This window comes from Dendropsophus ebraccatus, chromosome 4 (genome assembly GCF_027789765.1).
Source record: "Dendropsophus ebraccatus isolate aDenEbr1 chromosome 4, aDenEbr1.pat, whole genome shotgun sequence".
In the NCBI taxonomy this organism is placed as follows: domain Eukaryota; kingdom Metazoa; phylum Chordata; class Amphibia; order Anura; family Hylidae; genus Dendropsophus; species Dendropsophus ebraccatus.
This window is the reverse complement of record NC_091457.1, coordinates 40,682,036-40,708,474: the sequence shown is the minus strand read 5'-3', so window position 1 is coordinate 40,708,474 and position 26,439 is coordinate 40,682,036. Positions and strand designations below refer to the sequence as shown.

The window sequence follows — 26,439 nt, the reverse complement described above, 5'->3', positions numbered from 1 at the left end:
TCCTTGCTGGGATGGGTGCAGTCTGACATCAGTCTGGCCCCCAGGGGGTTAAGGGGGATGCAATACATCCTCCCTTAACCCCTTGGGGGTCAGACTGTAAGCAGCGATCTGTAAAGATGCTGCATACTGTAAGGAGCACAACACCGCTCACAATGATGGGTGTTGTGCTCCTGTTTGTGTGTTTTTTGTGTGTTTCTCCCTTTTTGTTTTTCAGATATCGGTATCCTGGGGATTACGTCAGATTCCATGGACTACGTCGATGACCAGCGGTTGTTCTTTGAATTTTTTTTAATAAAATGGTCAATGAGGGGTGTGGGGGTGTTTTTATTTGAATAAAAAAATTTGTAAACTTGTGTCTTGTCTTTATTTCTTTACTTTATAGACTTAGTAGTGGAAGCCGTCTAATAGACGGAATCCATTACTAAGTTGGGGCCTAGTGTTAGCCGGTATAAAATGGCTAACACTAACCCCCTATTATTACCCCAGTACCCAATGCCACCAGGGGTACTGGGAAGAGCCGGGTGCCAGTGGTCCCGGAGCGTCAATATTGGCGCTCCTGGACCGGGCGGCAGCAGGCTGGTAAGATTTAGGCTGGGGAGGGCCTAAACCAATGGCTCTTCCCACCCTGGTGTTACCAGGCTGCTGTCGTTTGGTTTTTAACCCGGCTGGTTATAAAAATAGGGGGGACCCTATGCGTTTTTTTTTAATTATTTATTTATTTAAAAAAAAAAACAGGGTGGGAAGAGCCATTGTTTTAGGCCCTCCCCAGCCTAAATCTTACCAGCCTGCTGCCGCCCGGTCCAGGAGCGCCAATTTTGACGCTCCGGGACCACTGGCACCCGGCTCTTCCCAGTACCCCTGGTGGCATTGGGTACTGGGGTAATAATAGGGGGTTAGTGTTAGCCATTTTATACCGGCTAACACTAGGCCCCAACTTAGTAATGGATTCCGTCTATTAGACGGCTTCCACTACTAAGTCTATAAAGTAAAGAAATAAAGACAAGACACAAGTTTACAAATTTTTTTATTCAAATAAAAACACCCCCACACCCCTCATTGACCATTTTATTAAAAAAAACATAAAAAAAACGCTGGTCATCGACGTAGTCCATGGAATCTGACGTAATCCACAGGATACCGATATCTGAAAAACAAAAAGGGAGAAACACACAAAAAACACACAAACAGGAGCACAACACCCATCATTGTGAGCGGTGTTGTGCTCCTTACAGTATGCAGCATCTTTACAGATCGCTGCTTACAGTCTGACCCCCAAGGGGTTAAGGGAGGATGTATTGCATCCCCCTTAACCCCCTGGGGGCCAGACTGATGTCAGACTGCACCCATCCCAGCAAGGAAGGGGTTAAGTGACCCCCCTTCCTTGCTGGGAGGGGTGCAGTGCCGGGGAGGGGGTGGGGAGAGCTCTATACTCACCCCGATGTGTCCTCTTCGCTGGTCCGCAGCACAATGAAGTCACTGTACTGCGGACCGGCTCATTATATGTGCGCTCAGCCGAACAGCCAATCAGCTGAGCGCACATATAATTCTAAATGTTTCTTCTAATAATGCTATTGTCATAACATAATTAGAAGAAACATTTGATGTTTTCATTAAAGTTAAGTGATGATTAGTACAGAATGCTCTATTGCCGGGAATATGAATTACCGGCTTATAGAGCTTCCTGTACTAATTAATATTTAATTAAGAAAACACATTTTCGTTGAAATAAATTCAGTTTCGTTGGTCAATAATTTAATTCTAACGAATCCATCATTGTGCAATTCAATATACTGTCAAAAAATAAATATATATATAAATATACATTTATTTATATATATATTTATTTTAACAGTATATTTAATTGCAAAATGATGGAATCGTTTACATTTAATTATTGAACAATAAAAGGGACTTTATTACAAAGAAAATGTGTTTTATTAATTCAATATATTAACCATGAGAGACATCGGCTATAGTGCAGAGGATCGCAAACCCCGGTAATAGCAATTCATGTAAACTGTGTTCCCTGCTTTCCCAGATGCATCCAGAGGTGTTTCCATCACTTTCTTAAGATTTTATTTGTTATTTTTAGTTGAACCAGATTTCCAAGTAAATGACCGTATGTTTTGAGCCGCATGTCTATTTTTTCCCACGGCAGTAGTTTCACCCGCACATTTACAGCCGCATAAAAAATACAGCCGCACAGTTACAGCGTGTGAACCCAGCCTCAGGATGTAACTGCAGATCCCCATAATGCAGTAGTGTAGTACAACAGGCTAGAATAGAGAAGCCGGGCGGCTGTTAGAGGTCTGTGTGGTCACATGACAGCAATGGAGAAGGGGTGTGTGTTCAGCATGGACCAATCAGGACTGACAGAGACTGCAGGGAGCATGAAGCAATGAGCAGGGCAGATGTGAGCACATACATGCAGCACTCTCTGTCCGGGAGAGAGGGGGTTACAGCCATGAAGAGATTACCTCTACAGTCCTGTCCCATACCTCCCAACTTTTGCTGAGAGGAAAGAGGGACAGTCACGGCAATGTGCCACGCCCCTATAGCCACACCCTCCTCATAACCACGCCCCCATAGCCACACCCTCATATCCACGTCACCTATTACCATTATACTACTATACAAGATGCTGGGAAAGCTGGGTGACCTCCATTATACTGACTACCATACAAGATGCTGGGAAAGCTGGGTGACCGCCATTATACTGACTACTATACAAGATGCTGGGAAAGCTGGGTGACCTTCATTATACTACTATACAAGATGCTGGGAACGCTGGGTGACCTCCATTATACTGACTACTATACAAGATGGTAGGAAAGCTTGGTGACCTCATTATACAAGATGGTAGGAAAGCCGAGTGACGTTCATTATACTACTATACAAGATGCTGGGAAAGCTGGGTGAACTCCATTATACTGCCTACCATACAAGATGCTGAGAAAGCTGGGTGACCGCCATTATACTGACTATTATACAAGATGCTGGGAAAGCTGGGTGACCTCCATTATACTGACTATGAGATACTGGGAAAGCTGGGTGACCTGCATTATACTGACTATGAGATACTGGGAAAGCTGGGTGACCTCCATTATACTGACTATGAGATACTGGGAAAGCTGGATGACCTGCATTATACTGACTATGAGATACTGGGAAAGCTGGGTGACCTGCATTATACTGACTATGAGATACTGGGAAAGATGGGTGACCTCCATTATACTGACTATGAGATACTGGGAAAGATGGGTGACCTCCATTACACTGACTATGAGATACTGGGAAAATTGTGTGACCCCCCATTATACTGACTATGAGATACTGGGAAAGCTGGGTGACCTCCATTATACTCACTTCAATAGATGATGCTGGAAAGCTGGGTGACCCCCATTATACTCACTTCAATAGATGATGCTGGAAAGCTGGGTGATCTAACAGTCCGTGATAAGAGTTACGATACCTCCCGTGGGTGACATCGGGGGCGGGGCTTATCAACAGGGGCGGGGCTTGCCGGTAGACACCGGGACCGGCCGTAAGTGTAAGTGTGCCCCCAGCCCTGGACCATTCCTCCCCCACCCTACACACCCATTACCTCCATCTGTAGTGTGGCCCGTGCTCCCTGGCCTCCAGCAGCTCTGCCCAGGGAGACACTTGTCGGCCAGATACATGTGCAGCCTCAGTGCCTCCTCAGCTCCCCCACAGAGCCTGCAGCAACAGCACGTGTACTGCGTTGACCGGGTCACACAGGAAGCAGCTACAGCCCGGGCACCGCAGCACACTGTCTCCTCCATCCACATCACACCAGCCCCCGCACTGCCACAGGGTACACAGGGCGACAGTTACAGCTCCTTCACTCTGCCGCTCCGCACCAGATCCCACAGAATCCGGCGGGTCCGGCTGGGGAGAGGTGCGCGGCAGCGGGACACATTGGGGCTGTACCGGGACGGCGGGACATGACCCCAAAATCGGGACCGTCCCGCCAGATCCGGGACAGTTGGGAGGTATGCTGTCCCCTGATGTAAGCCCCAGCCTGAAGTGGATCTGCCATGATTTGGAAGGTGAAGGAGGCTTCCTGGGTCAGAGTACAGGGCTGTAGACCCCGCTATGCAGACCATGCCCCTCCCCAACTCACCCTCCCACCCAGTACAGGGAGCTCTTAAACCAAAACAATGCTCTTAAACCAAGTCACAACAACAGAATACAAAGCATTGTACTAAAAGAAATTAACCTTTAGTTGTTGTTGTAGCAAAAGTTTGTGTAACGTTTCCAGAACTATGTAATAGTTTTTTCTTTGGCTAACTCCTACATTTTTCAGCAGAAGAAAGCTGCCTGTGTAGAGGGGAAATGAAACTGATCCCATTATTTAGAACACAACGCTCCTCCTTCCCCTCCCATCATATAACATTTCACTATTCTCTGCCCTCATTCAGATACTCCTCACCGATCTCACCAGGAAGACTTCTAAATCTACATTACTAGAATCATGGAAAGAGCTGATTATGGACAAGAACTGAATGCTCCCCCTCCTTATGATTATCGATCCTCTCAAACCATTAAGGAAGAAGTGGAGTTCCGAAAATTTCAAGGCCAGCCTGTGGAATCCACTGTGGTGACAATTGTGCCTGAGGGTCCCCCTATACGGGATCACATCATTTGGTCCCTTTTCAACACTATATACATGAATTGTTGCTGCTTGGGACTTATTGCTTTTGTATTCTCTATCAAGGTAAGGCTGTGTTTTTGATCTGTAATGTTTATGTAAAGTTGTTTGTTCATTTCTTCATCATCATTTTATTATTTTTTTATTCTTAGAAATTTAGAGATTTCGTTATTTTCGTAGCTCCTTCATACAGATTTTGAGCATTGTGTGGCTGTCTTCTTTCTCCCGCACGCTTTACTGGTACTGGTTCAGAGTAATTCTTAAAGCATGCACATACCTTCCAAAGAATAATAAAATATCCCATGGATTTGTTACGTTAATCCTTTAGAGTGGTGATAACATGTTTTTTAGAGGCCCCGCTTACTCCCACTTATCCCCACCCACTAGATAGAAAAGGGTTGCAGAAAAGTTAAAAGCTGCTTGTGAAAAATGTTTATGCCAGAAAAAAGGTAAACAGGTTAAGCCCCCCCCCCCCTTTTTTTTAATCCCCCCCCCCCTTAATTTTTTCGTACACCATGTGGATAGTAACAATAATTTCTTCATGTTTGACATAAAAATACACAATTGGGACAGTACTGAGAGTACAAAATCCTTGCATCTAAACTCCTTGCTCTGTATAGGGTTGCAGTAATCATTTACAGATGTTGTGCTTGCAAAGGGGCCAACTATGGGGACTCTAGTGGGAGAGTTCAAGTATGGGGTTAGAGAATAGAATAGCCGTGCTGAGATGGGGGAGTGAGGCTGAGAAATTGAGGCCTGTCAATTGTTTTATGTGCACAGGAAACCAGCAGTAATCTAATATAAAGCTATGATAATCGGCCGGCCTTGATTTTTTATATTTGTTTACATTTTGTTAAAAAAAACAACTGGCTTGAGATTTGTCCCGTTCATCTATTAGATTTTTCTAATTATTGATTTTGTTTTTTGTTTTAACAGACCAGAGACCAAAAGTTGCGTGGAGATAGGTATGGCGCCATGAGCTATTCTGCCACCGCCAGGTCTCTAAACATCGCGGCCACTGTACTGTCCACCATTTTTATCCTTGCCGGAATTGTCAATTTCATTTTACAATTGGTAAAATGGTCATAAAATATCCAACATTCATACAAGATGCACATGAACAGATATGAAAAGTGACATGTCGCATTGCAAAAATGATTGGTGCCTGTTTGCCTTTCTTTTTATAACTCGATCCAAAGACAAATGGGTTTTTAAAGCATTTTGGCCCAGAATTATCAATCCATATGAAAGAAAAACTGGTGTAATTTTCTCATAGTCACCCATCACAGCTCAGCGTTCATAACAATATCTTAACAATCTCTGGTAAAATGAGAGCTCTGATTGGCTCCTATGGGCAAATTACTGAATACCAGTTTTTCCTTAAAGTGTCACTGTTGTTTGTAAAAACTTTTGACATGTCATAGAGACATGTCAAAAGTTTTCATCAGTCCAGGTCTGAGAGTACCGATAGGTGAACAAGCCGGAAAAAGACCACGCTAAGCGCGATGCTCTCCTTGCTCTGTGTCAGGTGATCAGTCAGGCTCCAGCTGATTGCCTATGTAAGTCTACGGAGCCTAACTGATATCACGTGACACAGAACCGGGGGAGGATCGCGCTTAGCTTAGCTCGTTCTCCTGATCGGTATGGGTCTGAACACTCAGACCCAGAACGATCAAAACTTTTGACATGTCAAAAATTTTTACAAACGACAGTGACACTTTAAAGGGGTTGTGTAGTGTAAAAGGCCATTTACTAATGCTGCCATGGCTGTGAGGGACATACCAGTGCTGAATACTTACCAGTCCCGGGCCGCCTGCTGTCTGTTGCTGTCATAATCTTTTAAGCTTCCACTGATATGCCATGCAGACAGGAAATAACTGTTCATCGTACTGTCTATGCTGAGTGGTCCTCCTGTCTGCATGACACTTCAGCAGAGGTTCAGAAAGATGTAAGAAGCGGCAGCTCCTGGCCTGGGGACTGGCATTTGTGGCGTGAAGGGTAAGTATTAAGCACTGGTATGTCCCCGACAGCTGCAGCATCAGTAAATGGCCACTTAAGCTGCACAACCCCTGATAAGTCTGGACCATAGTCCTCTATTTTTGAAATTTTCTAACCTCTATATTATAAAGTATAACAAGAATGACAATGTACATATGATATTGTAACACATATACCAAATCGTAGATGTTTGATAGACAAACTGATCTGTATTATTTAATGCTTAATAGTTATCTATAAATGTCAGTATATGAAGAGGGAACACTGTTAGTGTTACTAATATTTGCTGCATGTTTGCCTAGTAACTTTTTCCCTTTAACTAATGACATTTACTTCTAATTGTTCACATGCTTTTTGTATATTACTGTTAATAGAAGTTTATTTTGAAAACAATTTCTCATCTAAATAAAATGAAAAAAAACAAACAAAAAAAAAACAATAGTATTTTTGGTTTATAGATACTTTCTGTGAGATATATAATCATTCTTACCAAATAAAGGGAAAAACTGGTACATCTTAGGAAAACATTCTGACTGGGATAGATCATTGCATTGGACTAACAGTTGTGGCCTTCACATCAGTAAGTCACCTTAAAAATCAATAGCACTCCAGAAGGCAATGTTCACAGATGCAGCCAAAGCAGAAATATTTTAGGAACAGTGAAGAAATTGGCATCTTTCTGATTATTCTGCTGTTTTCATCTATCTAGATATCCATGTGATCTATGATGAATTTCAAATATTTAATAAGTCAATTTAACTAAAGAAATGTTAATGGACAAGGTTCGGGAGCCTACCCAGCATCGGACTGGGCCACCAGAGGACCGGAAAATCCTCAGGTAGGCCCCGGCCCGACACGCAGGTGCCACACTGACTGTCCGGCTGCAGGGCCCCCGACAATGACAGTGCTGCCCCTCTAACAATGCTTTTACCTGACTGGGCCCTCACTTACCCAGTCAGGTGACAGCATCACTGTTCAGCCCCCCCCCCATTCCCCCCTTTGCGTGGCTCCCTGGGGTTGTCCCAGCTGGCACACGCACCAGTGAGCTCAGCTCAGTGTGCGCCGGGGGGCGGGACTTCCGGCACAGGGAGCGCATGTTAAAGACGCTCCCTGTGCCAGAAGTACCAACCCCGCCGCACACTGAGCTCGCTAGTAGGGGGACACTACCCAGGGAGCCGTGCAGCAGCTGGGGGAGAAGAGGAGGAGACAGCTGTGACAGGGGAGCATGTTGTAAGGTGAGTTAATTATTTATCTGCTTTGCACAGGGGGCCTCTATAGGGGGATAATACAGTAGGGCCTCTATAGGGTGATAATACAGGGGGGTATCTAAAGGGGGATAATACAGGGGTCATCTATAGGGGGATAATATGGGGCATCTATAGGGGTATAATATATGGGCCTCTATAGGGGGATAATACAGGGGGCCTCTATAGGGGGATAATACGGGAGGGCTCTATAAGGGGATAATACAAGGGGCATCTATAGGGGGATAATACGGGGGAATCTATTAGGGGGATAATACAGGGGGCATCTATAAGGAAGATAAAACAGGGGGCATCTATAAGGGGGATAATACAGGGGCCATCTATAGGGTGATAATACAGGGGCCATCTATAGGGTTATAATGCAGCGGCCATCTATAGGGGAGAAACACAGGGGGCCATCTATAAGGGATAACACAGGGGGCATCTATAGGGGGATAATACAGGGGGCACCTCAAGGGGATTTACATATATTGGGTCTACTTCCGGTATCTATGTGACAGGCGTATGTGTTCCATAGACGAAAACGGGGCCCAACATCCGCCGGAGGCAATAATACATATCTGGAACGCAGTTTGCTTTCTATAGGCATCTGTACTGAATGGTTGATGTGGTGGCATCCTGTGCACCGCATGCAACAGAAGTGATCTGGATAGCACGGACCGATACCCAGAAGAGGAAGGTAACCATCATATATTATGCTGGTGGCATGGCAGATAGTTGACTCCTCCTGGATGAAAATGGAAAATACCTAATTGGGGACAACACTGAATGAATAAACACCTCATGGGTACAGCAAAGTCTAATCATTTTGTGTATCTGTCACTATCATAGCTATATGACTTGGCTCAAGATTGCATGTATCTCGGGCATACTATTGACTAGGTATCCATATTCTTTCTATCTGTTATGGTGTTCTATACTGTCACATCTCCATAGGTAATTGTTCTATATTTGTACTAGACTTGTGTATGCCTACAGTTACATGAGGGTATATATATATATATACAGCATCCTCTAGCATCTGTTTGTATGTTGTATAATTTATTGCACCTGAAGGCACTTATTGTGTCTCTCTTTTATTGATGGACTATTATCAACCTGGGTAGTTTCTCCACCCTGTATACGTATTTGGAGGTTGTATAGATTTTTTGATATTAACATATTTATCCTTGTAGTGTATTATTCAACCCTATTTAAATTATTGGTTTGCAGCTGTCTTCCCTTAATTGGAATTATATACTGTAGGTATGACTGGTACCTTAACTGCTACACCATTGCATGCTTTAATTCCCTGATAATCATGTCTCTAACGGGAGAAACGCGTTGGAATTGATCCTTTTTTTGCAATTTCAGATATTACTAATCTATTGCTGCATTTCCATATGCTGTATCTGTAATCTTGGAATTAATACTTTTTTGCAATTACTAATCTATTGATGCATTATTAACATATTTATCCTGCATTTCCATGTATCTGTAATCTTGGTTTGGGCACATACACTGTAAGCACCTTTACTTATTTTTTGTTTTCTCCTGGGCACTTATTACAGGCAAGGGACTGCCACCGTGGTTGGGGCCACCCTGTTAACCCTTAGAGGACCAGGCCAATTTAAATTTTTGCATTTTCGTTTTTTCCTCTTTGTGCTTTAAAGGCCATAGCACTTGCATTTATTCACCTAGAAACCCACATGAGCCCTTATTTTGTGCGCCACTAATTGTACTTTGCAATGACAGACTGAATTTTTTCATAAAGTACACTGCAAAACTAGAAAAAAAAATTAATGTGTGGTGAAATTGGAAAAAAAAACGCATTTCTTTTATTTGGGGGGTATTTGTTTTTCCCTGGGGTAAAACTGACTTGTTATATATGTTCCTTAAGTTACGATTACAACAATATGTAACATGTATAACTTTTATTGTATCTGATGGCTTTTAAAAAATTCAAATTGTTAACAAATATACGTTCCTTAAAATCGCTCTATTCCCATGCTTATAGTGCTTTTATCCTTTGGTCTATGGGGCTGTGTTAGGTGTCATTTTTTGCGCCATGATGTGCTCTTTCTATCGGTACCTTCATTGCACATATGCGACTTTTTGATCGCTTTTTATTACAATTTTTTGGGATTTGATGCAACCAAAAATGCGCAAATCTGCACTTTGGGATTTTTTTGCGCTTACGCCGTTTACCGTACAAGATCAGGAATTAAATAAATTAATAATTCGGGCGATTACGCACACGGTGAAACCAAACATGTTTATTTATTTTATTTTTTATCTATAACATGGGAAAAAGGGGGTGATTCAAACTTTTATTAGGGGAGTTTTTTTTTTTGATTAATAATAGCTTCTTTTACTAGCTCTTATACTAGTAGTCCCTGGTCCCTGGTTCTGGTATAAGTGCACTGATATCTCATAGAGATCTATGCAGTATACTTAAACTGCATAGATCAATAAGATCAGCACTGGATTGCTTTTGGCTGCTGCAGCTGAAAGCAACCGAGTGCCGAGTCGGGACCAGCACCGAGTGCCGGGCCGGCTCAGACGCGGGGATCCCCCCACTACACACCAGGGATGAGCTGCAATGAAGTCTTCAGATGCAGCTGTCAACTTTGACAGCTGCATCTGAAGCCTTAATTAGCGGGCATGGCGATCGGACCGTGACACTAATTGCCCGGGCTACGTAAAGCACTCGGGACCACTGCGGTTCAAAACACGGCCCCGCTCTGAACTCCCCTAGGCGGCCCAGGACGTACCTTACACCCAGGGTTGTCTAGGGGTTAAAGGAGAAGTCCAGCGAAAATTTTTATTTAAGTATTGTATTGTAGTGCTTTTTTCCCTGCACTTACTACTGCATCAAGGCTTCACTTCCTGGATAACATGGTGATGTCACGCCCCGACTCCCAGAGCTGTGCGGGCTGTGGCTGCTGGAGAGGAGGATGGCAGAGGGATGCTCTGTGTCCCTCCAGTGCCCTGTGTCCCTCAGTGTCCCCCTGCCATCATCCACTCCAGCAGCCACAGCCTGCACAGCTCTGGGAGTCGGGGCGTGACATCACGATGTTATACAGTAAGTAAAGTCTTGATGCAGTAGTAAGTACAGAGAAAAAAGCACTTTATAACCATTTCCCATAATAAGTGTACATTGGTGATTTGTATAACTTTTAAGGGGCAATACAATACTTTTTTGCCAGAGTTCTTCTTTAAGGAGGTGGGGTCCTCAAAAAGGCAGGGATAGTACATTACAAAGATCTAGTGTAATGTGCACTTTATCCCTCCCTTATTCTAGGCGGCCTTGATACCCTTTGAGATTTGTATTGTGCTCCGTTCCCGTCCCGCGGTGCCGTCCCACCGGCGCTGTGACTCTTCTTCTCTTCTGCCCAAATTGAACAGCACCGCGGTACAGGAACGGAGCCGTGCTGCGGGAAAACAATCAGCTTCCGTGAGTATATGCGCCAGCGGCTACCGGGGGGGGGGGGGCAAAATTTTTTGGGGAAGGGAACTGCTTCTTTAAGCTTTAATAGTCCTACTGTGGTCCTTAGTAGTTGGCGATTTGTGATTTAATAGACCACTGGGTCTTGACTATATATGGGACACGGATTCCGTGTATTTGTATGCAAGTGGAATCAAAATATAGATTATTACTGTTCACTTTAATCTTATTAACTAATAAAAATAAACTATTAATAATTTTATTATTAAAAGCATTCTTCCTTTGCAGCATTTTTTTTTTTGTTTGGTACTATACAGTAAATCAATTGTAACATCACTGAGAGAGGAAGTCACCTGCTTCTCAGTTAGGATTTAAAAGAAACAAATAAAGCTGGCAGCCTGGGGCATGACATCCTGATGGAAATGTATTTTAGTAGCATCCATTCCCTAGTTAATGATTACATAATAGCCTTGAAAACCAGATGGCCCTCCTAAGCTTATCATACCATTTATTACTGGGTTGTTCTCTGTAATACAATGCGGAATAATGTATGAAATCACTGTATATCCATTATGCTCCAGAATACTTTGAACCACACATTGCTTATGACAATTTATGATACTATGTGACAACTATGATATAGTCTTGGCAGGAAAAAAAAATAATTTTTGGTGACTTTTTTTTAAAAAAAAAAAATTCCATTTCACTATATCTAAACAAAAAAAAAAAAATCCCAATATCTTGCAGTTTTCATTCTTACCACTGGGGAAAAAACAAAACTGATGCTTCCTGTCTGTGGTGATAAGAGGAGGCTGCAGTAAAGTGATCTGTACAGCATTGCAGCGATATATAACACCAGGAAAGGAAACAATAGCAGCCCCCTGTGGAATGACCTCTTCAAAGGTCACAGAGCGTCATCAGTAATATTTCAAATTCATCTCAAGGAGACAGACTATGCCTATTTTTAAGCCCGGTGCATAAAACGCTGGACTCTCCCCCTATGTTTATAACAACCTATCCTATACTTTCCATGAAATTACATCATTTGTCACATGATGAGTTCTTTAACGTGTAACTGTCATTTAAATGGGCACACAGATTTCCACATCTCTGACGGAACAATCCTTATTTACTTTCAGATACTAATCTGTTCTGGGCATTTGATGAAACACAGTTACTGAGCTACGATGTCTATTGTGTAACTGTGATCAGTCTGGCTCTAGTTTTACTTCTACAGCCATTAACCAGCAGTGTTATTATTTCCCACAAGCTGATTACAGGGGAGTGTAAAAAGCACAGGGATCTCTAGCATCCTGAAGGCTTACAGATTATAGAAACATAGAAAGTTGTTGGCAGGAAAAAATAAAAAATAAAAACACTTGGTCCAGTCTGCCTTTTCAGTAGTTTTTTTTTCTTATTATCTCAAGATAGGTATATGCTTATCCCGTATTCAAATTCAGTTAGTGTGGCTTCCTATCACCTACCACGGTGGAAATCCGTTCTTTTGCCCCGAGGATTAATCACAGTAAGTTCACTAGCAGCTTGAGCACAAAATAACCCTCCCAGCATTACACAGAAGCTACAATGATGCAGATAAAGCCAGTCAGGGACTTGTTTACATCAGCTATCTCAGAAGGGAGGGAGAGGAGGGGGAGACGGAGAGAAAAGCTCACACACAGATTTTTGTGTCTTCAGCAGAAAGCAGCAGCTCAGAACTGGGGGAAGGAGACTGAATAGATAATATGTAAGTATGGAATTAATTGTTAGTCTCACCATGGGCAGCAACAGATGAAAAGTTATGTTTGAGTGGAATACCCCTTTAAGGCTGTAAAAAATCACTATGCCTAAATCCTTCTCTTCTAAAGTGTTTGCTAACACATTAATGTGCATGGCCATCTCTCTGTCCAGTCTGCACTTGCATTATAGTGACCAGTGGGACAGGAATCAAGGAGCATATCAAGAGGGCATAATGAGAAACTGTAAAATGTGTGTCATCAGGACACCTTAAGGCAGGGGCATTGTTAGGGTCATAAAACATCTGGGGCACAGGCCCACTTTTGTTAATTTAACCCACAGTCCACCCAGGACTTTTCACCAGGTGCAAAAATGCTTGTTATGCTGACAAGAACCCATTTTTGTGTAATATCTTAACACCATGACTACTTCCATCCTCATCACATAGTGACTAATACTACTACACCAGGGGTGTCAAACTCACAGCCCTCCACCTGTTTGAAAAGCTTTGGTGGGAATGGGAATTGTAGTTTAGCAACAGCTGAAGGGCCTGAGTGTGACGCCTGCACTCTATACGGTCACTGAATAAAATCCATTATATGAGTAAATATTACTAATAATACCAGCATATACAGGACAAATAATATCATTACACCATGACCACTACCCTCACCCTCTATACTGTCACTGAATAAAATCCGCAGTGACCGTACATATTGAGGTAGATCTAGCTGTATACAGACAGTTCTGCAAACTTATAAGTGACTCACAGGAGGCGTCTTCTCTGTATGAATTGCAGATTATATTTTTGCTTATCAAAGTTGCTCGCTTTTTCTTTTCTTCCCCATCTGGCTCGCCATCATGAAGACTTCCCCAACCATGACTCGTCTCCACAGTATCTGTAGTATAGCCCCTGTAGCATAGCTGCCCCTGTAGCATAGCCCCCTATGTAGTTTAGCCCCCTCTATGCAGACTGTATAGTATAGCCCCCCGTAGCATAGCTCCCACTCTGTAGTATAGCCCCCACTCTGTAGTATATTCCCCACTATGTAGCATAGTCACCCTCTTTAATATAGCCCCCTAATATATAGCCCTCATTGTGTAATACAGCACCCCTCTGTAGTATAAACCCCCTCTGTAGCATAGAGCCCCTGTAGAATACCCCCCCTGTAATATAGCCCCCCTTTGTAGCATATCCCACTGTTTGTAATATGGCCCCTGTAGCATAGACCCCACTCTGAAGTATAGCCCTGCCTGTAGTATAACACCTTCCTGAAGTATAGCCCCCCTTTAGCAAGACCCCCTCTCCTACTCTGTAGTATAGCTCCCCTCCGTAGCATAGCCACACTGTGGTATTGCCTCCGATAAAAAAAAAGAACATCTACTCACCTCTGACCCGCTCACTCAGCTGCAGCTCCTCTCTCTCTTCTCGGTGAGAGCAGCTTCCAATGCAGACAGCCTGACATACAGAGGCTTCCTGCACCGGAAGAGTGCGAGTCTCCAGCGCTCCGTTCCCTTAGCTGTGCGTGCGTCTATAGAGATGTACGCTCAGCTAAAGGTCACTCTGGCCAGGGGATCTGGGACTGAAATCCCAGGTCCCCGGGCAAGTTCCCTCAAAACTGAAAGCTGGTGGCTGCAGTCCTAAACTGCAACTGGGGGTAATGTCTCTCTCTGTTGCAGCTTGTCAGGAGGCAAAAGATTCGGGGCAGTGACCTTTTTATCTGGGGCACTGGCCCCAAATCTTAATGTCTAGCGACGCCACTGCCTTAGGGCTGTGTTTCCACACAGTATTTTTTCTCAATATTTTGCAACCAAAACCAGGATCGGATTGAAAACACAGAAAGGATATGTTTACACACTGTTGATATTTAGTGATGGCCGTCAGGTAATGGCAAATAATGGCCATTATTTTAGAATAACAGAAATTATTTTACATTAAATGTCGGCCATTCACTGAATGGGAAAGAAAAGGCTTCTGTTTCCATATGAATTGTGACTCCACATCAAAATCTGTGGGGAAAAAAAAACTGTGTGAACAGGGCCTTAAAATCCCAAATGCAAAAGTGAATAAATAGAGAAACGTATCAGTTGTCCTCATGGAAGTATTGTCACATGACAGACAGACTTCCAGAAACAGATCCTGGTAGTTTAATCAATTATGTTAGTTTAACCCCTTATATGCTGCAGTTAAATTCTGACTGTGGCTTCACAGTGGTTTCTGGGGATCTGTCACTCCATCGGCACTTCTGCAATCACAGGGTGATGATGGCTTTCCATGGCAACTAGTGGACTAAGGGCCCTATTACACGAGATGATTATCGTGCAAAAAATCGCTTAATCGTTCGTATTTAAACAATAATCGTTCTGTGTAATTGCAGGCAACGATCGAAAAATCGCTCGTATGTGGTTGTACATTGTTTTGCTGGGAACAGAAGGAATAAAAGATCATAGTAAAGATCGCAATAGCGATTATAGTATTGATCGTAACTAACGATTATCGTTCTGTGTAATATGGTGAACGATTTCAGGTTAACGATAAACAATCTAGTTTGCGATAGTTTATCGTTAGTCGTTAAAAATCGCTTTGTGTAATAGGACCCTAATAAAGGCCTCCAAGTATGCCCAGTATATACACTTAGCTGGCCTCTATCAGAGGCATGAATAGATTTACTGTTAGGGTTATGCTGAAGTAGTGTAGTGTGTTAAATCAATGATCAGAAGATCACATGGCAAAATCACCTTAATTTCCATTCAATTTTCTAATTTATTTTAAAGGTATAACAGTTAAATTTTGTTCTGTTACAAAGCACCATGTTTCCCTTTACACAGCTATAAAGTTGCATGATTACATTTGGTCTGCCACACAGGAACGCTCACTGTAGTAATATTCATAAAGCTCTGTTTAAAATCCATAAAATCCATGTACTGTACATGTGCGTCAAGCACCCTCTAGTGGCGGCTACCCATAACCTATGCAAGACAATTGCCTACTCTTTCTATTTTAAAGGGTACTTATCACTTGCCAATGTAAAACAAACCATGCCCCCTATCGCTTCAGTGGGCTCTGGTGCCCTATGAATGATCGGAAATTCAATGTCTGGCACTAGCAGCCCCCCCTGCCATATCATAGTCTCCTGCAAATTCTGTTGTTTCCTAACAATAAATCCAATGCAATGAGCCCTATGTTTTACTACTACTGTACTTTAACTTGTAATTTGATAGACTAAGTTATGACAACTTTTTCTCAAAGAATTGCAATGTGAGATGTGTTTGAAGTGTTCCCCTCTAAAATGATCAGCCTACTGTCATGTTATTATTTAGAGAGAGGGTCATTTGTTCCTCTGCTGGGCCTGTCTGACCCTTACTGGTGCAGATTTACTAGTACAACTGAATACTTTTTAGTGGCAAAATTGTGCAAATTTTTCGCAAAAACGTCTTTGCATAACGATAGGGCTTGTGCATATAATTGCATAAACTAGACAGATTTATTACGGTGTCTCTGTTACTTTGATAAATTTGGCGGATCTTTAGGCTATGTTCACAACCCCACACAAGACACAATGAAGCAAGCAGCCGGAGTCGCTCGCTTCATTGTGTGAACTAACAGGGTTTTCTACGGCTGCAATTCACTGAATTGCGGCTGCAAAAAAATTACATGTCAGTTCTTTGTGGAGCCGCACGGGATCCTGGCCGGAGCGTGTACGATGTGTATACGCTCCGGCCGGGATGCCATAGAACAATACGCTAAGTTCCCCTCTGCACGTAGTGTGAACATAGCCTTAGATTAGCTAGTCTAAATTTAGGCCATTATTTGGCCTACTTTACCCCAAAATAATGTTGCATTGTTTGGTACTCCTCTCTCTCAAAGCCATTTGCCATTAAGGCATATGCGCTTGTTCTTTTATCCAACACCAATATTGTTTGCAAAAAAAGGAAAAAGAAATGAACCACAAAAACAAATATTTACTTGCTCAATATCAGTTTATTAGATTTATAAATACACATTAATTAATGAAATATTTGGGCCCAGAGTAAACAGCAAATTTAATAAGACAGCCTACCCAGCAACCTCATATGTTAACCAGACAATTACATCTCAGCAGAATAAGGAGACCAGAAACTGATATGGTATTTCTACAGTTTTTAGAACTCCATCTCTGAGTTCAGAGATTGTCTCGGTTTTATATTTATGATCATTTGAGGGAAAAAAAACTATAATTTAGTGGAATCAGATCATTTTATACTTTGGTCTAATGCTAGATGTGCCAAAGTTATGCTCCAACTAAATGTAGCTTGATGCTTTTCTTGCTTTCTATTGCTTTGATGATTTTCCATCTTCTTTAGGTTTTGGCTGTGATTTGCTTTTGTCTCCAGTGGGCTGTTTTGTAGTTTTCAATACTTTTTCTGTAATTTTAGAGATTAGATTAGAGACTAATTTGTTTTCTGGGCCACTGTTTTCTGACTTGTCATTTTTGTTGTCTTTTTCCTGTGATTTGCCTTTTTCATCGGAGTCTTTATTTATTTTGTTCTCTGGCTGCTTGGTTCCCGAAGGCACTTTAACACCATCGTCTTCCTTCTTCTTATCTGCCTTCTCCTTAGAATCTACTTTATTGTGTTCGGAACTGTCATTCTCCTTACTATTCTCAATTTTTTTGCCTTTTTTGTCCTGTTGCCGTAAAGTAGTCTTCATAAGTTTATCTGTAATTCGAGGAACCTGTTTGGTTACTTTGACACCATCATCTTCCTTCTTCTTAACTATTTTCTCCTTAGAATCAAATTTTTCATGTTCAGAACTGTCATTCTTGTCCTTGTTGTCATTCTCCTTCTTTTTATCTACTTTCTCTTTAGAGTCTGATTTGTCATTCTTTTCAGAGTTATCTTTTTCTTTATAATTCTCTTTGTTTTTGTCATCTTTGCCTTTTTTGTCAGTTAACTGTCTAATGGTGTTCATTGGTTTGTTTGTGATTGGAGGAACCCGTTTGGTCACTGGGCTGTGTTTATCTTTATCATCATCTTCCCTCTTCTTATCTACATTCTCTTTAGAATCTGATTTGCTATGGCCAGAGTTTTCCTCTTCTTTACTGTTCTCTTTGTTTTCCTTTTTGCATGTGGTGTCAGCACAGCTACAGCTCTTGACATTAATAAAAGAGTATTTCATTGTCTGCCCATTGGGACAGGTCAAGTCAATAGTAACCTTTTCTGTCTGTGTCTCTTGGCAACAAGCACATTTTTGTTCCATAGACTGAGATTGTGCAGAGTACCTGAAACATAATAGGATAGGTTTGTATTAAACAATGCAATAAAACATTAGGTCACTGGTTATTAAGTAAATGAGAGCTTAGCATATAACAACACGAGTATCAGTTTTTCTGAAGACAAATAATATTTATATACTCAATTATCATTAACTACATTTTATATTCTATGGAATAAGGTAATATGAGAAAAGCATTACCAAACTGAGAAATCATATTAGTAGGTAACTTACATGGAATAGCTTTCGCAGCTTCCTTTACAGTATGACATCTCAACAGGCTTAGCAGACTTGCAGCCATTTTGAAGAATAATGTTTTCCATCTTTACCTTCTGACACTTCTTTTCTTCTTTCACACCTTTAAGTAAACGCCAAAAGGAAAATTTATTGAACCATTTGAGCCATTATTTTGCTCTAGAAACAAATTATGGAGCATGCCATTATATTGCAACTTTTTACCCCTCTCAACAGTTTTAAAAAGTCTATCATTTGGGTGGTGTTTCGTAGGATGGGCATGGCCAATGACAATCTGATAAATTTGATTTTTTAAATCATTTTAAGCCAGGAAGGGGTGCAACAGTATAGGGCTACATTCAAACAACAAAATATAAATACAACCAAGAAGATGCCTTTATTGCGGGCCTTAAAAAGACTGTTAAAAATTATTGCCATAAAATGAGTGTGTGTGTGTGTGTGTGTACATGGTCATTTTACTACTAGGTTCATAAGGACTGAGCTGAACGGTTCCCTTAAAGACTAGGAAAGAGTGCATATCAAAGCATAAACCATGAAATCCTGTGTGCCTATGTACGTATATGTTTTGATCATGTCTTCCATGTGGAATACTTACATGTTTCGCAACATCCTTTAGGATCTCTTTTAATGGTTCCCTAAAAAAATATAATTATATATATTTTTTAGCAACATTTTATAACGTGGGAGTTGTTAATGGATATAAGAAAAAGTAGCCAAAAAATTATACACTTATTATAGTTCTTAAAGGGGTATTCCAGCAAAAAGTATGATGCTAATAGGTTATTTATTTCATCAAGTTTTCTCTGGGAAAAATAGACATTTAACTTTTTCCCAGAGATCATTAACTTCCATTATGAATCAATTAACATGTCTTTAAGGCTGCGTTCACACTACGTATATTTTAGGCTGTATGTTTGAGGCTGTATAGCAACCAAAACCAGGAGTGGATTGAAAACACAGAAAGGCTCTGTTCACATAATGTTGTAATTGAGTGGATGGCCTTCATTTAATGGCAAATATGTGCTGTTATTTTAAAACAACGGCTGTTGTATTGAAATAATGGAAGTTATTTACCGTTATATGGCGGCCATCCACTCAATATCAACATTGTGTGGACAGATCCTTTCTGTGTTTTCAATCCACTCCTGGTTTTGGTTGCTATGAGGACCTGACATGAGGACCAAATACAGCCTCAAATATACATAGTGTGAACCCAGCCTTTAATACTGTATGTAGAAACAAGACTATTGTTTGATGAAGTTATACAAAATACTTACCGGTACACATTCATCACGGTTGAATTTTGGGCATGATACTTTGGATTCCACAGTTAAAACTTTGTTTTTCTTACGAACACACTCATATTCAGTACAGTTATCTCCAGGTGGTGACCAGGTGTCTCCAGGCTGTAAGAAAGCAAACATGCATTGGTACCTGTTCACAGAATTACTGGAAAGTTATATGGATGTTGACATTCATCATGGTACTCACCTTCAGAATTAGAGTAGAGTTATCAGGCAGGTCCATAATACACTCTGTCTGTTCACACCTTCCACAGCATTTTCCTGGGACTTTTGTATATTTAAAGCCCTATAGATAAAATAAAAATTGTCAACCGTAGGTTTAATGTGCACGTTTAAGACTATGTATGGATGTCAATGGTTTTTGGGTGATTTCTTTTATCACTTCAAAAACAATACCTGAGCGCATTTCTTGTCACATACGATTGGCGTGCAAGAAACAGCATGCATTCCTGTTGTTTTATTCATATCTCCATTACACAAACATGTTTCACAGGGGTTTGAAGAAAACACTGGGGCACCAGGCTAGAAGAAAAAAGAATAAGGTAGAGTGACCAGTAGCATTTCACGGGTATAAACATATTTTGGAGAATTTACTTATGTCACATGTGCCTGTTATAATCTAACATTGGAGTAAGATGTGTGAAATTTAATAAGGGCAAAGACCAAATAAATAAATGTGCTAAATAAATCCTCCTACCTCCAGCCTTTTAAAAAAAAATCAATATCAGCATAAAAAAGGCAAAAAACAAAACACAATTTATTCTATAATTTTAAACTTATATACTCTTTTAGTTTGGTTAATTCTTCCCGGTGTATAAATTTTATGGACAGAGAAAATTATTTGTACCTGATGTTCTGTTCCATTTTGTACACACACTTTTTTGGGTTCTGTAAAAAAAAAGGATGCACACTAAATAGGATACCAACTGATTTGGTTGAGTCAGCATCAAGTAGCTAGAATGAGATACACACCACATTTGTAGACTGGGCAGCAGCCTGTTTGATTCATACTTTGTACAGCTTCATATCCAGGCTTACAGACCTTTTTCTTCTTGGAGCAAAGACTCACGTTACAGCCTGGGAAAATAAAAAAATCCCAGATAATAGATGGATCAATAGATGGTCCATTGCTAATTATTGTATGTATAATGGAATATTCTCTTCATTTCTATAACAGATGTAGTGCTTAGAATTGGCCTTGGTGAAGTTAAAGATGGGGTGAAGGTCTACATTAAGCTATTGTTTATATAGCTCAGCAATAGTCCTTAGAATTTTTGAGTTAAAGGGGTTATCCAGCATCAGAAAAACATGACCACTATCTTCCAGAGAGAACCACTCTTGTTTACAGCTTGGGTAAGGTTTTGTATCTCAGTTCCATTGAAGTGAATGGAGCCTAATTGCAAACCACGCCTGAACTGAAGACGAGAGTGGTGTAAGAAAGTGGCAATCTTTTTCTAATGCCGGATAATCCCTTTAAAGGCTAGGTTCACACTTGCCTAATATGAATGCATGTATCTGTCCATACTCCTAGCTCAACTATCGGTATAATGACCCAAACTGACAGCTGTAAGTCCGAGTGTTCAGACCTCCATTGAGCCCAGAACTTGTGGCAGTGATATTTGCACAAAAATGTGTCTACACTAGAGTAGTATGAACCCAGAATAACATGGATATTTAGGATTTAGGTACTTACGACACTCAGTAACTTGGCAGCATGGATTAGAAAGGTTTGGTACAGAAACAGACATATATCCTTCTTTGGTGCAGTTGTCATGGGCAGGTACAGCACAGGTCTTTTTGGTACACACCACACTCATTGACGTCTTGTCACAGACGCAGGTTTGGCAGTTACTGTCCCAGGTTTCACCAGGCTAAAAGTGTACAAACATTAGCATATAGATATATACATGACATAAGATAATCAAACTTTTATGTGCATTACCTCTCTAGGCATTCCATCTGGACCAGTACATCCTACACAAAAATGACAAGAGTTAGGACCATAGAGTGTTAAGTGATCACTATAAAAATTGCTATAATAGTCACAACATACCACAAGTAGTCACACATTTGTTGGAAACAGTGTTGAACTTTGTCTTTCCCTTGGGGCAATAGCATCCTTCCATGAAGTCGCCTTTTGTCTTGTTGAAAAAGGCATCATTATATCTATAAGAGAGGCATATATGAATTAAAAGAGAAAAAACACAATATACACATTGCTATAAAGCAATATATAGCACTATATACTTACTTGGAATTACAAGTAGGTTCTACCGCAGGACCACAAGGATTGTATACCAGGTTTGAGGAACAGTTTGAAGCTGTTCAAGAAAAAAAGATAAAGATAGATTACTACAAGCATTTGGTAATTAAGATTCATTGGACAATATGTTTAACCGTTTCTTGACATGAAAGGCGGGGGAAGGGGTAATAGAGCAGGCTCAGGAGCTGAGCCCACTCCAAACAAAGAGGTTGTCGCTAAACCATCAAATGATTAGTTAAATAATTTTTAAAAAGTTTAAAAAACAAGTAAAAATTTAAGGCATTCCTTTTATTTTGAAAATAAAAAATCTAATTTTATACATATTTATTTACTTTACGTTAAGATTTTTTAAAGTAGTAAAGTAAATGGAAAGCTATATAGATTTGGCATCTTTGTAATCGTATTGACCCAAGAATACAGATGGCACTTTTTATCATTAAGTGCCTTGTAAATAAAGTTTCTAGTCTTGAAGTGGTTAAACAAAGTGTATTTATATTTTTGAGGTGATTGCACTTACCGCATATACCATTGGTGCTGTCTCTCCAGTCTATACAGACACCTTCTATTCCACAAAGCCTGGCATAGCTCTGTAAGTTAGAACACAGAATGTCCCCTTCTGACTTATGGCAACCGTCAGTGACACAGGCTTGATAGAATGGTTCAGGGGGTACAACGCGATGGCAAGCCGCAAAGACACTAAAAACAAATTGTTAGGGTATTAATAAATATTACAACTATAGGACATATCTCAATTGTATCTTTTTAGCTTTTATTATATTGTATTACAGATGTCTCTGTTTTACAATACCATTACCCAATATTGCGGTTTATATAAAGGATAGGCTTAATGTGGTCCACACCTGCTTAAGATAAGTTCGCAGACCTCTGGAGTATTGCAGGGTTCATCATCTAGAATTGATGCAGAAGTTGAAGTAAAACGAGAGAGCTTAGTTGATGGAACTCTTGTTGAAACCGTTTGGGGAACGCTGGACATAAGAGTGGAGAAGTATGAGGGTGACATTGAAGATAATGGAAGCGTGGATTGGCTAGGAGTAGTTGTTGGGGCCCTTGTAGTGCTAGAGGTACAAGATGAGGGGTTTTCACTAGGTGTACCCCATTCCCCTGCCATCTGAGTACACGATGGGGCCAACTGTCCATTTGGAAGTATACAATCATCGACACGGTTATTGGAGCATTTTCCTATGAATATAAGAGTGATCATATAAGTAAGAGCAGCTAAATTATTTTTTCAACTTTCAAATTGATTCAAGATGCTTACCACAATGGCCTTCGGTGTTACCAGAAAACTTGCTGATTGGAAGTTTCACAGTGAAGCTAAGAACACTAAAAGACATGTATGCACCAAGCTCTGGGATCTCCACAATTATAAATATACTGGAGGATTTGATGGATATACCATTTCTGGAGAATGCCGGATATACTCTCTGTTCATTTACATAAACCTTGAACAAAAAAAAAAAGAAACCATTTACAAAAATTTTTTTTTAGAGCCTACAGCAACCCTTAATTTCTGTCCCAGAGAAAAACTATGTAATGTTCAGTTGATTCAATTATGTTAAGTGAAATGTTACACTATGTGCAAAAATTATTTATATTGTATATATATGCTCATGATTACCTTGTTGGTTATTCTGTTTTTCATACTCTGAGATTCCAGCACAATTGTATCAGTTTTGTACATGATGCGAAGAGTCTTCACACAATTTGGATCTTCAGGATCACAGGAGAAGTTGTCGATGTAGACTCGGAAGTGATCAAAGACTGGAGTTATTTGCTGTACCAGGACATATGTGCATTGGCCATTAAAATCATAGTAAGTGCCATCAAAGGTAATATAATGGGAGGTTCCCCAACCGCCACAAACACCTAAAAGACGTTAAAGAGCCATTTAGGTTATTGTACAATTTCTGAATACACTTGAATGCATTGTTATTAGTAAGATACATTTGATAGCATATAGTAGAAGCCTTACATTCACAATCCATCTGATAGCAGCAGCCACTCTCATCAAATGTTTTCTTGGGCTGTAAGCGATTGGCACAGACCACCTCTTTAGTTGGTGCACACTGCTTCTTACTTATGGCTATGTTGTTTTCCCCAATACATGTTGCTTTAGTACACTGATCTATCATCCAGGTTTCATTCACCTATAAAATGGAAAGATGGTTAAATCTTGGCTCATATTTGTGGTCCATTGACAAACATCTCTGAACATAAGCATGTGCAGTTAAGTGAGTGAAAACTCACAACCATTTAAAATGGAAGAGAACTGCAGAAACATACCATCCGTGGAGGCATGACAGCACTGCATCCAGGGTGCACAGTGCTGGCCGAGGTAGCACTTGAAGCTGAAGTCTTAGTTTGGGCTGTGTTAGATGTTATGGTGCTTGTTTGTGATGGCTTTGTGGTGCTTGCTGTCTTTTTTGTAGTCGCAGTGCCTGTGCTGGCAGTCATAGTCTTTGGGGTCTTGGTACTGCTGGTGGCAGGTTGAACAGTAGAACTGAGGCAGTGTTCACTGTATTTTTCAACCTTGCAGCTTTGATTGCATTTTGCATAGAAACACCAACCTGCATTATCGGTTGTGTTGTAGATCACTTGACCTGTGGAGCAGAAGTATATAAACAATAACAATGCAGATCTAGGGAGAAAAAAAAGCTGCTTTTAGGCTTGCGGTGGGTTGAAATACAACATGGTAAGACCCTCTCTTTCCTGGCATCTACCACTTAGTGGGGATTTAGGATGCTATTGTGCACATACACGTTGATTTGGCCATGGCTTAAAGAGAACCAATCATGGGCGGAAATTAAAATTTTTTTTTTCGATAATTAGATTAAAATTGTTATTTTAATAATATTTGTAATATGAAATAATTACTTTTGGGGCCGCGTTTTCACAATATACCGATTTTCTTTTCCTGTCTCGCGCCGGCTCTTTTGAAAAGAGCCGGCGCGCGACAGGAAGCTCCCGGCATGCCGAGCGGCAGGAAGGGCTCCCATGAGCCTTTGCCACCGCTCTGTAAGTACACAGTGATCCCGCGCTATACAGCGCGAGATCGCTGTGTATGAATATCCTAACTGGGCCTATAAGTGTATTCCTGAAGATACAGACTGCCTGTGCAGTCTGTATCTTATTCTTTTACCTATAGCTGCGGAGCGGAGCGGAGTGGAGCAGTAAGGCCGGGGGCGGCCATCTTGATGACGTCAGTGGTGCGTTCCAGCGCTGGAACGCAAGGGACGTAATCAAGATGGCGCCCGGCTTTACTGCACCGCTACAGAGGAGTGGGTAAAGTATAAGATACAGACTGCCTGTGCAGTCTGTATCTTCAGAAATAAACTTCATGAAGATACAGACTGCCTTTGCAGTCTGTATCTTATACTTTACCTACTCCTCTGTAGCGGTGCAGTAAAGCCGGGCGCCATCTTGATTACGTCCCTTGCGTTCCAGCGTTGGAACGCACCACTGTGACGTCATCAAGATGGCCGCCCCCGGCCTTACTTCTCCGCTATACTGGATTAGGTAAAAGCATAAGATACAGACTGCACAGGCAGTCTGTATCTTCAGGAATAGACTTAGGGACAGAGAATCTTTTATTATAGGGATAGTGATTTTTAGGTGATTGGTCCTCTTTAAGGCCCCATTACACAAAGCGATTACCGGATGTATTTGGCTGATTATTGGCAATTACAGCCAATAATTGTTTTGTGCAATAGAAGGCAACAATCAGCCGACATTAACAATGTCGGCTGATCGTTGTATGTCGTTGTCTTTCAACGTGTTGAAACACAAACAACCTTGATAGCAAGGACCTGCTGCCATTGCTCCGTGTAATAGGAGCCGTGGCAGCAAAACGCCACTATCTCCTATGGGCTCCAGAGCTGATCTAAACATGGTCCCCCCCCAAAGCTACCCATGCCTCCCCACACTTACCCGCTCGCTGTTGGTGCGTATAATACTGCTGGCAGCGAGTGGGAAACGAGGAGCAAAAAATGGTGACCTGACTGGTTGGCGCTTGCTTGCTTGCAGAGATCGCCCCGAGTAATAGGGGCTTTATGTATTGGGTATGTCCAGCTTAAGGTGTAGTAATCTGTCAAAAACTCTGCAGCATTTAAGCTAGGCTAACACCAGTTTTAAACATTGTTCTAAATGATAAGCTGAATTATTGAGTTATGTAAAGCTTCAGATTATATTATACTATTAAGTAGAAAGTACATGGTATCCAAAAAATATACCTAAATAGTTGTGTTAC

General features: G+C 41.1%; 2 protein-coding genes across 2 annotated transcripts in view; one reads left to right on the top strand and one right to left on the bottom strand.

Annotated features, from left to right (window-relative positions):
• The first annotated feature begins 4,495 nt into the window (after window positions 1–4,495).
• LOC138789272 (dispanin subfamily A member 2b-like) lies at window positions 4,496–5,761 on the top strand. Its single transcript, XM_069967875.1, has 2 exons — window positions 4,496–4,738; window positions 5,609–5,761. The coding sequence occupies exons 1-2, from the start codon at window positions 4,496–4,498 to the stop codon at window positions 5,759–5,761; spliced, it is 396 nt and encodes a 131-aa protein (XP_069823976.1).
• An 11,647-nt stretch (window positions 5,762–17,408) lies between these two features.
• The window catches only part of LOC138789271 (mucin-5AC-like), a 35,556-nt gene continuing 26,525 nt past the window's right edge, over window positions 17,409–26,439 (bottom strand). Inside the window, exons 30-47 of the mRNA XM_069967874.1 lie at window positions 24,477–24,793; window positions 24,166–24,340; window positions 23,812–24,059; window positions 23,452–23,635; window positions 23,033–23,372; window positions 22,690–22,868; window positions 22,161–22,230; window positions 21,963–22,075; window positions 21,852–21,883; window positions 21,603–21,780; window positions 20,882–20,986; window positions 20,757–20,797; window positions 20,306–20,431; window positions 20,097–20,195; window positions 19,883–20,011; window positions 19,201–19,240; window positions 18,585–18,708; window positions 17,409–18,357 (exon numbers count right to left, since the gene is read on the bottom strand). Coding sequence (XP_069823975.1) covers window positions 17,409–18,357; window positions 18,585–18,708; window positions 19,201–19,240; window positions 19,883–20,011; window positions 20,097–20,195; window positions 20,306–20,431; window positions 20,757–20,797; window positions 20,882–20,986; window positions 21,603–21,780; window positions 21,852–21,883; window positions 21,963–22,075; window positions 22,161–22,230; window positions 22,690–22,868; window positions 23,033–23,372; window positions 23,452–23,635; window positions 23,812–24,059; window positions 24,166–24,340; window positions 24,477–24,793 — 3,449 coding nt within the window. The remainder of the gene's footprint in view (window positions 18,358–18,584; window positions 18,709–19,200; window positions 19,241–19,882; window positions 20,012–20,096; window positions 20,196–20,305; window positions 20,432–20,756; window positions 20,798–20,881; window positions 20,987–21,602; window positions 21,781–21,851; window positions 21,884–21,962; window positions 22,076–22,160; window positions 22,231–22,689; window positions 22,869–23,032; window positions 23,373–23,451; window positions 23,636–23,811; window positions 24,060–24,165; window positions 24,341–24,476; window positions 24,794–26,439) is intronic.